The sequence below is a fragment of the Sminthopsis crassicaudata genome, chromosome X (assembly GCF_048593235.1).
Source record: "Sminthopsis crassicaudata isolate SCR6 chromosome X, ASM4859323v1, whole genome shotgun sequence".
Classification (NCBI taxonomy): domain Eukaryota; kingdom Metazoa; phylum Chordata; class Mammalia; order Dasyuromorphia; family Dasyuridae; genus Sminthopsis; species Sminthopsis crassicaudata.
Window position 1 is genome coordinate 82,312,338 of NC_133623.1, and position 11,929 is coordinate 82,324,266.

Sequence of the window (11,929 nt, forward strand, 5' to 3'; positions counted from 1 at the left end):
CTGGCAGATCACTGGGATGGGCAACACCACCAATACTACTGAGACGATCCAGTGAGAGTTGAAGGGGTTTGAAAATCATGCTATAGAAGCATCATTCGAAGGAACTCCATAGAAGGGAAACTAAAAACCAAAAAAATCAAGTCAAGAGTTATTCAATTGGGGAACAGGCTACCTTGCGGCCAGCATCAAGTTTAGGGAAAAGGTATGATGCGAAATGGAAGTCCCACAAGTTAGGTTGGTCCAGAGAATGTTTAAGTAGAGGCTTCTTATTGGACCATGGGTGGGTACTGACAATACAAGAGCTCTCTGCATCAAAAGCTGCAAGAAGTTTCTCATGTTTCATTTCTACCTCAGATCAGAAGAATGGCTTCCTGGACCTGGTTTCCCTTGCACAGGTCAGAATGCTCATAAGCATATAGGGAAATGGGGGGGGGGGAGGGCAGGAAGCTTTTAGTCACAGAAGGCATGGTCAGACCTGCAGTTGTTTTCCAGACCGCAACCAGTCCAGCTACATTTTGAGTGGGCAGAGATATTGGGACAGGCTTGGGTTAGAAGGAATGTTCTAACCTGTAGCCTCCTGGGATTAAGACATTGAGGGAGATCCAAAGCTCCTGCTAAGGCGGAGGGGATCTTTTTTTGGACACATGGAATAAACATTGCGTTTAGTCAGAGGACTGAGTTCGAAGTCCCAGTCTTTGAGACTTTGGGCCTCTGAGTGAACCCTCCCTCCCATCCCCAGCGATCAATCTACTATAGAAATATCTACTATCTTCTTGTTTAGTCATTTTTCAGTTACATCTAATTCTCTGTGACCCCATTTGGTTTTTTCTTGGCAAAGGTATCGGAGTGATAGTCATTTCCTTCTCTGGCTCATTTTTACGGAGGAGGAAACTGAGTCACACAGGAGAATGTGACTTGTCCAGGGTCCCATAGCTAGGATCTGGGGCCAAATTTGAATTCGGGAAGAGGAATCTTTCTGACTCCAAGCCTGGCACTCGATCCACTGCAGCCCCGCCTAGCTGCTTTCTATTTAACTGAATGCTTCTCTAACATGTTGACCCTGTTTCTGTGCACCACACTTCCTAGACTTAGAGCTAGACGAGACCTTAGATGCTGTCTAGGCCACTCCATTTATTTTATGGTTTAGAGAAAAGACCAAAGGAAAGGAACTAGTTTAAAGAAACACAGGTAGTAAATAGCAGAATTTGTCCTGGGCTCATGTCCTTTCCCTTCAAAATGGGCACTCTTTCCCTTGTGCCATGTCCTCTGCTTCTGACAGGCTCCTCATTGACCAACACAACCATGCTCAGGCCCTTCCTTCTGATTCCCCTCCCCGCACTGAACCCCAACATTTTCTTTTTCTTTTTTTCCTGAGGCTGGGGTTAAGTGACTTGCCCAGGGTCACACAGCTAGGAAGTGTTAAATGTCTCAAGACCAAATTTGAACTCGGGTCCTCCTGAATTCAAGGCTGGTGCTCTATCCACTGCGCCATCTAGCTGCCCCCCAACATTTTCTTCACTGCCTCCCCTCTCCAATTCTTATACTCTCTAGTTCACCTAGTTTCTCACTACTTTCTTAAAAAATATTTTCCTTCCCCAATTACGTTTAAAAATTATACTCATTTTGAGTTCTAAATTCTATCCCCACCTTCCCTCTCTTTCCTGAAACAGTTAAACATTTCTATAGTCGTTATTTTGTGTGGCCAATCTTTAACCCTTTACAAGTGTGGTCTTTCCCACGCCCCGGTTTTAGAACTTTCTTTAAATTCCTCACCTCCATTGACATGGATACTCCTCCCTTGGAACACTACCCTCTCTTCCCTCTTTTGCTGTTGATTTTTGTCTGACAGCCTTTCTCATCTTTCCTTAAACGCAGCATTCTCCACTCCTCCATCTCCCTACTTTAGATCAGAAGTACCACAGTTTTAACCTGCCTTTCCTACAACCTGCTCTAGAGGGGATGCTCAGGATCCTTCCAGCCTGCTATTTGTTGATGATTATGGAAGAAAAGGGAAATTCAAAGGCCATGGCTTGAGGAAGTGGTCCAGACTTTTTTTTTTTTTTTTAAATTTTATTTTCAAACAAAATTGTCTTCTTCCCCCCCCATTAGAATGCAAGAAAAACAAAACCGTTATAAAGATGTATAGTCATGCCAAACAAAATCTTCCATTAGTCAAAGAAAGAAAGCAAGAAAGAAAAGATGTTTTGATAACGCCTTCCAAGTCCATCGGTTCCACGTGGAGGTGGGCAAAGAATTTCATCACACGGCTCTTTATAATCGTGGTGGATCACTGTATTGATCAGAGCAGGGGAGTCTTTCACGGTGGCTCATCCTGACAATATTGCTGTTACAGTGTGGTGTTCTGATTCTGCTGGCTTCATTCTGCATCAGTTCACACAGGTTTTCCTGGGTTTCTCTGCAACGTTGCCTTCCTCTTCATCACTTCTCACAGCATAATAGGATTCTCTCACTTGTTCAGCCATCCCCCAGGTTACGGGCAGTTTCCAGTTCTTTGCCACCACAAAAAGAGCTGCTGCTTTACATGTGGGTCCTTCCTATTTCCTCCGATTTATCTGGGGTATAGATCCAGTGCTAGGCCAGATGGTTCGCACAGATCTAGACTTTTGATACTCCATCTCCCAGTTCAGTCTTGGAGAGAGGGAAGCAGGAGGTCAAGGGACAGAAGTGGACAACACAGGAGGAGCTCAGAAGCCAGCTGAGGGAAGTGATGTGGAAGGATGGCAGGCTTCGTTCCATCCCCAAAGGGCACAGGATTAGGGCCCGATCAAAAGGCTGGCTAGACAGGCACAGGTAGATGGTCTCTCAGGGATGTGGCCAGAGTCCCCTTCCCCCCAGTCCCCCAAGTCCAGCTCTCAGTGACTGTCTGACCTGTGATGGCAGGGATCCAGTAGGGCAAGCCGAGCAGTGGGCCTTCTCGCTGCGGACCTCCACACAGCCCATAAGCCTTTGACACCCAGGCCCTGGAAGGACCCCATGTCCTTCAGGCGGGGCTAGCTGCAGGGCACAAGTCAGAAAAGAGACAGCTTGGGGAGCCAAAGCCCAACGAGGAGGGTGAGCCACACTAGGAAACGCTGGCTGGAAGACTGGGAACAGGCTCAAGCCCTGACCTCTTCAAGGCTCCAAGGATAGGCCACGCCAAATGGAGACCATTCCCCACCCCTTATCCTCCTACCGCAAGGCCTCAGGCCCAGTAAAGGCAGCCCTCTTCCTCTACCCAGTTTCAGATCTTTCCCTTTCTTTTTCCCCATTCCACCAACACTGTGCTGGTTTGAGTACCATTCTTTCTCCTTCCCCCAAATCAAAATGAAAACTGAGGGCAGGACCGCCAATTTTGGGTTCAAACCTCCAGCCTCACATCTTAAGTCTTTCTCGGTTGCCTCTTCCCATCACCTCTATCAGGGCCGTGATGGTTTCTGATTCTGTGTATCTGGATTGGAGTCTCATACACTAGCTGGCTGTGATCCTGCACATGTCGCTGAACTTGTCTGCCTCAATTTTCTTATCTGCAAAATGGGGATCACAATAGCACCTATCCCCCAAGGTGGCTGTGAGGATCCACCGAGACCTTGATAAAGCAACTTTGCAAACCTTCCGCTGCTGAAGGCTAGCTGCTATTATGATTCTCCTCAGGGCCTAGCACTTGGCTAAGTCAGGAAATGAGCTTCGCATTAATAGGGGTGACTGAGGGGTGGTGGAGATTATTGCAAGTTCTTGAAGCTCCTGGGTCCTGTCTCTTCCAGAGATTTGCTTCAGTCAGCTAGGAGAGGCCCGGTGAATCAGGCAGAGTAATATTTTAGGTGACAACTCATTGATCTTATGGAAGGACAGTCAAGGGAGGCTGGGGACGAGGATGATGTTAAACTCCATCCAAGAAATCACTGGTCCTTAATGCAGAGAACAAAAAATCAAAAGCTTGGAGTAGAGGTGCATCATGTTTAATTAAGTGGAAGCAAAAGTTTGAAAAGCTAGGCTCTCTCTCCCTAGTAGGAGAGGCCCTGGGGGCACCTTCACCCCCACCTCCCCTCACCTGGAGCCGGGCTCCTCACGGCTGCCTTATAGGTCTAGGCTCGATTTTCTTTTGAGACAGGAAGCCCCTGAGGAGCCCCCGCAAGGTGAGGCCTCATGATGGCAATGAGTAACCCTGAGCTTCACCACAGCCCCGTCACCCAAGCACTGACCCCTCTTGTGGGTCAGGAGTGGGAGTCAGAAGAGCTATCTAGGAAGGGCCCCACCTTCAGCCAAGGAGAGGGGATGGCTAATAGGAACATGAAATGCCCCCAGCCTCGAGGCCGGGGAGCTTTAAGAAGCAAGGCCATTGCCCCGGAAGGCAGCAGCTCTAGTAATTCTCATGCTTGAGGAAGGAAGGCTTCTCTTCTCCCAAGGCTTTCGGATTCTCCGTAAGGCTGCCCTTGGGCAGGTAGGTTTTGTTCATGATGGGAACGGGGTTACACTCAGAAAAAAGCCCATGATTCGCTGTTCAATGGGAAGCAGCACTGGGAGCAAGGGCCGAGGATGCTTGAAATGCAGAGTCTGACGGTGACATCATAGTCAGTAGTCGTATCCCAGGGAAAAAACTGGGGCGGGGCAGTCCCTGACCACCATCCCACTCTGCACTACAGAAGCCAACCCCCTTTTCTAATACTACTCCCCTCGTTCTTCCTTCCTTCCGGGCCTACTAGAGGGTGGATGGGGACAGCAAGGACAGAGCCAGCTCTCAGCCAGAAACCGACCTCCACGGCTCCATCCATCCCTAGTAGAGTTCGGTTTGGTTTTGTTTTTTCCAGGCGGGGGAATGGGGGACTTAGTCCAGGAAGGCAATTTCCACAGGCTCAGTCACACTACAGTTGAGCATACGGGTAGCCAGACGTTCAATATCATCCAAGCTCAGGAGGCGAAGACTCCGTTCATAGTCCTGTGGGGAGCAGGAGGGAGGAGGGCGGGAAGGGAGGGAGAAAAGACACGGCCTTGACCTCTGGTCCCCGGCATGAGGAACACACTGTATCAAAGGAGCGGGAAGGAAGCGGGGTGGCCAAAGAGGTAAGAGAGGGAAAGGCCCCACGCACCCAAAACGACGATGGCTGTTTTTGTGAGGAAAACTGGAGCCCGAAGAGGTGTCCAGCAACTGGGAAATGGTTAAATACGGCCCGTGGCTGTGACGGAATGCTATTTACTCTAAGAAATGGCTAAGGGGAACGTGTTTCAGAAGAGCCTGGGGAGACCTACGTAAACTGATGCAGAAGGAAGTGAGCAGAAGCAGGAGAACGTGGCATAGTCACAGCAACATCGTGGAGATGACCAACCATGGAAGACGGAGCTCCTCTGAGCAACTTAACGAGCCACCGGGATCCCAGAGGCTCCACAAAGAAGGGAGAGGAGTGACAGAGCCCAGGCACTCGACCAAGCTGATTTTTTGTGGACACGGCCGGTGAGGGATTTGCTGGGGCTACGTGAGGCTTATTTGGTGCAAGGGGAGAGGCGGGAGGGAGAGACTGCTGCTGGCTCGGAGTCGGAAGCCTCACGCTCATACTCCTCTGGAGAAGAGATGAGATCTGAGGCCCTTCCAACTGGGCATTACTGACACTAAGGGCCGGAAGTCCGTCAGCTAACTAGGACGGATGTTGGCTGTGAGCGCTAGTTCAGGCTAAGGAGCAAGACTATCCTTACAGCCCTGGACCTCACCTTCTGTAGCTGGTCTAGGACCCTCCTGGTGTCCGCCGTGCTGAAGTGTCGAGCCAAGATCTGAGAGACCAGCAACCAGGTGGGCAGGGGCTGAGACTGGCCCTGAGGCTTTGAGGGCGGGTGGCGAGCGGTCCCCTCATCAGGAAGCTTGATCACCAGGTTGATCTTGGAGTTTGGCCCGATGCTATAGTCGGAAAGGCGGAGCTCGTCTGGGAAGAGAGGGGGGAAGAAGAGGAGGAGGTGATGTTGGACTCCTGCGGCTCCCATCCAAAAGAAGCAACTCGAAGCACGGGCACTGGCTTTCCTTTATGCCTCCTTATTGCTGAGTAGGGGAGCCTGTTATCCCATATCCCGACTGCCAGGGGCTAGCTGGGCCTTCAGATCCAGCTGATGCCCTCAATCAGCTCCACAGAGCTCCTTCACCATCTCGGGGAGTCTACGCATGTACCGGGGGAGGGGAGAGGGCTGGAAGAAGTTCAGAGTAAAGATCACTAGCAAGATGTCAATGACATCACGTGACCTACGAGACATCCGGTCTCTCCCGCTCTGGCCAGCAAGCACTTCCCAGGAGCACCTGTGCGTGGCGGGTGCAGGCGGTGCTAGCGATCTGAAGGGAAACGGCCTTTGCCTCCAAGGGCCTAGCATTCCGTCTGCTCTGAGCCCGAGAGCAGGTTTTACCTTGGAGTCTGTGAACTTTTAAAATACTTTAACGACTCCTATGCCGCTTATTATATGTGTTTACAAATATTACTCTAAGGAGAGATTCGTAAATTCAAGCAGATCGCCAAACACAACACATTTTATCATGTAACGCCCACTGGCCCCTCGCCGCGGCGAGGCAGTCCTCCCACGCCTCTCGTCAGCTCACCCACGCCTCAGCATCACGGCTCTCCCGAACCTTTTCAGCCCGCCTGTAACTTGTGACACCCCCAAACGGGCACCATTCTGACGGCCAGCTCCCTCTTCTTCCTCGACCCCCTTCATCTGGGCGCCTGCTGCCACCTTCTCCTCCTTCACCCGTTCCGTCTTGTCCGCTCCGACGGACTGGCCCCCTCACTGATCCATCATTCCCAACCGCCGGCAAGCACGCGCTTGTCTCCCCCATCTCTCGTAGCCATCACCCTTTATCTCTTCTGTCCCGGGCGGCGCAGCACTGAAAAGTTTACATTCAGTGCTTCCGGCCTCTCACTCTCTTCCGAACCCCTCACAGCCTGACTCTTGCCCTTATTGTTCTACGGAAACCGCTTTCTTCCAAGTCACCCATGACTTCCTGGTTGCCAAGCCTAACGGCCTTTTCCCCTTCCTTTGCCCTCTGCTGCCCCCAACACGGCCACTAGTTCTCCTGGCTACCGTCTCTGGCTGGAGTTCTCTTCCTCCCCGACTGCCCTTCGTCCGCGTTCTTTGGCAGAGCTGCCCCCAAGTCATGCCTGGTAACGGGGAGTCCCTGAGGACCGTGTCCCGGGCCGCCCTCTGCTCTAGGACGAGTTACTCGCTGATTCCGTGAACTCCCATGGAATGACAATTCCCATCTCTGTGTTGAAGATTCTCAAATCTACTTATTCAGACCTCCCCCCCCCCCCCAGGCTGGGGTTCAGTGACTTGCCCAGGGTCACACAGCTAGGAAGTGTCTGAGACCAGATTGAACTCGGGTCCTCCTGACTTCGGCTCCCCCAGACCTCACCCTACATCTGGGTCTCCGATGACCTTTTAGACATGTAACGCGGCAGTTCAGTAGACATCTGGGACAGAATTCTTTGTTTCCCCTAAGTCCTCCTCCCCTCCTTTCAGCTCTTGCTCTGTCCTCTCCTCCCATCCCGCCAGCCCCCGAGCAGGAGCGAGTCGGGCCTGGCCTCTCAGCTCCCGCAGGACTTTCCCAGAGAGCAGCGCTGACCGTGGTCCCCCTTCCCCCTACTCAATAAAGCCCAGGATCACGTGGAAAGTGCTCCTGGCGTTCAAGGCTCTCCCTAAGCCACCGTATCGCCAGTCTCGTCACACTCGGACACACTCTCAAGTGCTTTCCAATCCGGTGGCCCGGAACGAGGAGTCCCTGGCCGCCCCTCCCCCTCCCCTGCGCCTCCGCTTTCCCTCAGGCCCCGCTCCCGCCCGCCCCCCCGCCCGCCCCCTCGGAACGAAGGTCTTCCCCAGACTATCTCCAGCCTGTCCGTGAGCTCGTGGGCAGGCGCCCCCCCCCCCCCCCCGTGGGACTCCGGAGAGCAAAGACTCGCTCGGCCCACTCGGAGCCACTTCGGCCGCTTCCCGCCAGGCAGCAGCGCGCGGGAGGCTCCCCCGCCGCCCCCTCCCCCTCCCTCCGTGGCCCCGAGAGGCCGATACCTGCCAAGGCCTTGCCCTTGAACAACAGCCGCTGCTGGCCCACCGGGACGTTCAGCTTCTCGTACACCAGCTGCTTCAGGGTGGAGACTCTCTCGTCCTCGGGCACCTGGGGGCGGGCGGGGGCGGGGCCGGCGAGCAGGGAGGTGGAACTTGAGGCGGCGGCTAGCCTCGCCCGCCCCGCCCCTCGCCCCCCGCCTCTTGGGAGGGAGGGGGCCGCCCCGGCCCCCGGCCCCGCCCCCGCCTCGCCCAGCCCTAACCCGCTTGGGCCAGCCAATCGCCCCGGCCCCCGGGAGCGCGCCACCCGACCCCCCTTCCCTCCGCCGGGAGAAGGGGTAGGTGGGGGGGGGTCAGTATTCTCAAACCGCGGTGGGAGTACCTGGAGGCTGCATTCCCGGCCCTGAAGCGCCTTCACGGTCAACTGCATTGCGGCGGGAGCGGCGCCTTTAAGAGCTCCCAGCGGACTTGTACTGCACCTCCCCGTCAGCCACCTCAACTTCAGGCCCGGCCGGAACCAACAGCCAGCGAGGGCGGGGCCGGCCTTCGAGGCTGCTGGGAGCCGGGAAGGCGGGGCCGGGCTTGGGGCGGACCGGATGGGAGACTGGAGGCGGCTGCGGGGCGCGCGCGCCCCCTCCAGGCTTGGAGGTCCGGTGCGCCCGGCGCCGCCTGTCCCCGCGCGGCCGAGCCCCAGGCTGGCCTCTCTCTGGGGGAAGCCAGGCGGCGCGGGGGAGGGGTGGAAATGGCCGGAGCGGAGGGGTGATGTGTGGCTTCGGAGGCAAATACGGCGGGGTGCGGCGTCTGTTCCTGGGGAAAGCTAGGTGTTAGAAGACAGCGGGAGGGGTAGAAGGGAGCCGGGATGAGGCACAAGTGTCACGTGGTGACTGCTGAAGCTGAGGGAAATTGACTCAGTTGTTCTGGGGGCTGGGAGCCACCTGCTGACTGTGGCTTCCCCTCAAAGCCCGAGGCAGAAGTGCCGGAACTTGAGGCACACCGGGTAAACTGCGGGCCCAGAGGCAGCTCCACTTTCCCGAGTCCCCTGTGGTGGGACCCAAGGCGGGCGATGTGGGGAAGCTAGGTCGGGTGCCGAAGCTGACGTGCGGCCTCCCGCTGGAGCGAGCCAACGAGCAGGTAAAGGTGGAGCTTAGCGGACAGGTTTGGCTTGGAAATCTTGTTCATATTTGCGTCTACTCAAAGGGGAGGGTGCTCCCCGCACGAAGATTCCCATGTAGCCCAGCTGTTTCCTACATTCCCCACAGTAACACACAAGGCTCTCCCAAGGGCGTACCGATAAAATAGAAGCAAATCACAAAGCGATTGTGACTCGGTGACCGTCACTCGTACTCAACGGCAAACCCGAAACGTGAAGCGCTTGGTGACGCTGTTAAATGGAAATGTCGTGTTTTGCCTCAACTTGACAGAGTCTGCCTGGCTCCAAGCCCAAGGCCATGACTTTGGGCAAGCCCGTCCACTGGCCGGTCTCTGTGAGAACTTGAGCTTGGGAGGGGTGCTTAAAAGTCTTTAATTCCACAGTTGTAGAAGTGGGTGTCCGATGGGACGGGAACACTTGGAATCAATACTTTTTTCCAACCCAGAGCAGGTTAGGAGGGAGTAATTCCCCCTCCAGTGGGAATCTCCACCTGGGATTTTAGCTACCTCTAGCTATCATCTATCATCTGTATGTCTTGCGTTGTCTGTCCTTTCAGACCCAGTTCTCCTTATAGCTGCAGGATTTAGCCTGCCAACTAAGGGCGTGCCCAAGCTCCTGGGGGGTCTCCTTTCTCCTGGTAACGATCAGGTGGGATGGGGTGCAGCTTCCAGGGAAATACGGCAGTCATCCTTTGGCCCCAGACTTTACAAGTGCTGTTGTTCTAACAATCTATTTCTCAAGGATCCTAAAGTCTCCTGGCCTTAGGAATATCGGATTATAGGCCTACAAACATTGCTGCCTGCCAGCTCAATCTGCTGATCAGTGGTGACAGGGCTTCTGGGAAAAATGATGAGGTGCATACCAGAGTACCTTAACCTCCCCTCTAAACCACAAAATTCAATATTGAGGTGTAAGCCCGACCACTCCTCACTTCTACCTGGAATCCATAAAATTAACATCAGTGGCACGAAGCACCTGATCTCTCTCTTACCTATAAATTTGTCTTCTTGCTCCCGGTGCTTTGCTAATCATTTTTTGGAACTTATTCCAGCAGCATACTAAATCTTTGCCCCTTAACTTGGAGACAAACCCTCTCACCATACCTGTGACACCGACCTGGGAACTCTAACCTCGTTGGGGTGTCTTCCACCCTCAATAGTTCCACTAGGGAACTTGCCCCTTTAAAACCTTTTTCTATCTTCCAACTCTATTTCATATTTATCCTTCCCAACGTCTATTTGGTCTATAACCTATTCCCCTCAATAAATCCGCTTTTTGCCAAAGAGAATGGCCATTGTGAATTCTTCCGGTGACGGAACCCCAACTTTTGGTGCTTGCCATCATCTGGCTCTACATAAGTCACATCACCAGCACTGACTCTCATGTGACTCCCCCCCTCTCTGTGGGAAAAGCTACGATAGTCTTGAAACTTACATGCAGTTAAGAGAGAAGGCGAGTCCTTTTAAAGATCCAATGACCACTGGCTCATCGGGCTTAGTGGCCAGTGAGAGAGTTAGTTGCTTCATCATCTCAAACCACTCGCCTTTCTCTGTTGCGGCATATATACCCTTGGAATTCCTGGAAGTTTCCAGGGGGCCCGTCAATGTCTGCTTTCTGGGATGGCCCATGGGAGTTTATTCCCAGGCATGTTCCCTGTGGTGTAAACTGCCAATCCAAATCCCTATTACTCACAGGTATATAGAAATGTACAAAATAAACAGGAAAGTAGTTTTGTGAGAGAGGGTACGGGCATCTGAAGGAACCTGGAACAGCTTCCTGGACAAGGTGGAACTTAAAAAGACCTAGCTCATGTCTTGAATGTAGGAGAACTTCACTGAGTCACTGCTAAATGCAGGAAAGATTGCACTTTACATTCTTGTGATGCTGTTCTAGTGGCAGTGCACAGGTGACAATCCCCTTCTGGTCGGCGCAGGTTCAATGAAAAAATTCACAGACCTGAAATATTAGGGGCAAAAAAGGGAGTTTATTGGCACGGAGAAGAGGGTCTCTTCCCAGTGGACAGGAGCCCTGCAGGCAGCTATGCCAAGGAGCAAAGCGGACCACTTGGGACTGCTGCAAAAATGTGGACTTTACAATTGCCCTTTGTAGGAGTCTGAGGCTCAGGTTTCAAGTTAAAAAGAAAGCCAAAGTCCCCAGGCCTAGATACTTACCCATGTCAGGCCCAGATCTCCAACTGAATGGGAGTCACTTTGCAGGCTTCCTGAAGGAGGCTCGGGCTGCCAAGGAGGGGTGATTTGCTTTAGAAAAGCCCAATTGAATGAGCCTCTTAACTTGTCTGGGGAGATAGGCTTTCCCAGGAGAGCCTGAGACTACAAATCTCCCTTCTTTACAAATCAAAGGGGACACAACTTAAAGGGGACACAGTTTCAGGCCCTCTCCCCCCCTCCCCTTCCCCCCACCCTGTCACTTGCATGAATAGGTGCCTAGGTTAGGAGACACATTTTTGAAACCAAAAAGGCAGCCTTTTATTTCCAATCCAAAAGCCCAAGGCCCTCCCGGATTCCCAATTCATTGAAAGTTAGTGAGGTAACCGAATGTGAAGCTCCACCCCTCGTGACATAGCCAGGCCCTGCTCCCAAGGAGCTTGTGTTCTTTTGGGAGACGAAGGTAACCCAAGAAGGTGAAGGGGGCAAAGTCTTTTCCATGGAAGACTACCACCCCTGATTACCCTTAGGGAGCTTATATTTTTACATTCTTTTGGGGGAAAGATGTCCTGAGGAGAGGAAGGGGGCA

The 11,929-nt window shown here is 53.2% G+C and overlaps 1 protein-coding gene across 1 annotated transcript; it reads right to left on the reverse strand.

The window, feature by feature from the left end:
• Window positions 1-3,940: 3,940 nt before the first annotated feature.
• Window positions 3,941-9,293, reverse strand: UBL4A (ubiquitin like 4A). The gene is made up of 4 exons (XM_074277936.1): window positions 8,408-9,293; window positions 8,032-8,137; window positions 5,701-5,909; window positions 3,941-4,933 (listed from the first exon to the last, which is right to left on the reverse strand). Exons 1-4 carry the CDS (start codon window positions 8,453-8,455, stop codon window positions 4,823-4,825), a joined length of 474 nt encoding a protein of 157 aa, XP_074134037.1. The 5' UTR covers window positions 8,456-9,293; the 3' UTR covers window positions 3,941-4,822.
• Window positions 9,294-11,929: the final 2,636 nt, after the last annotated feature.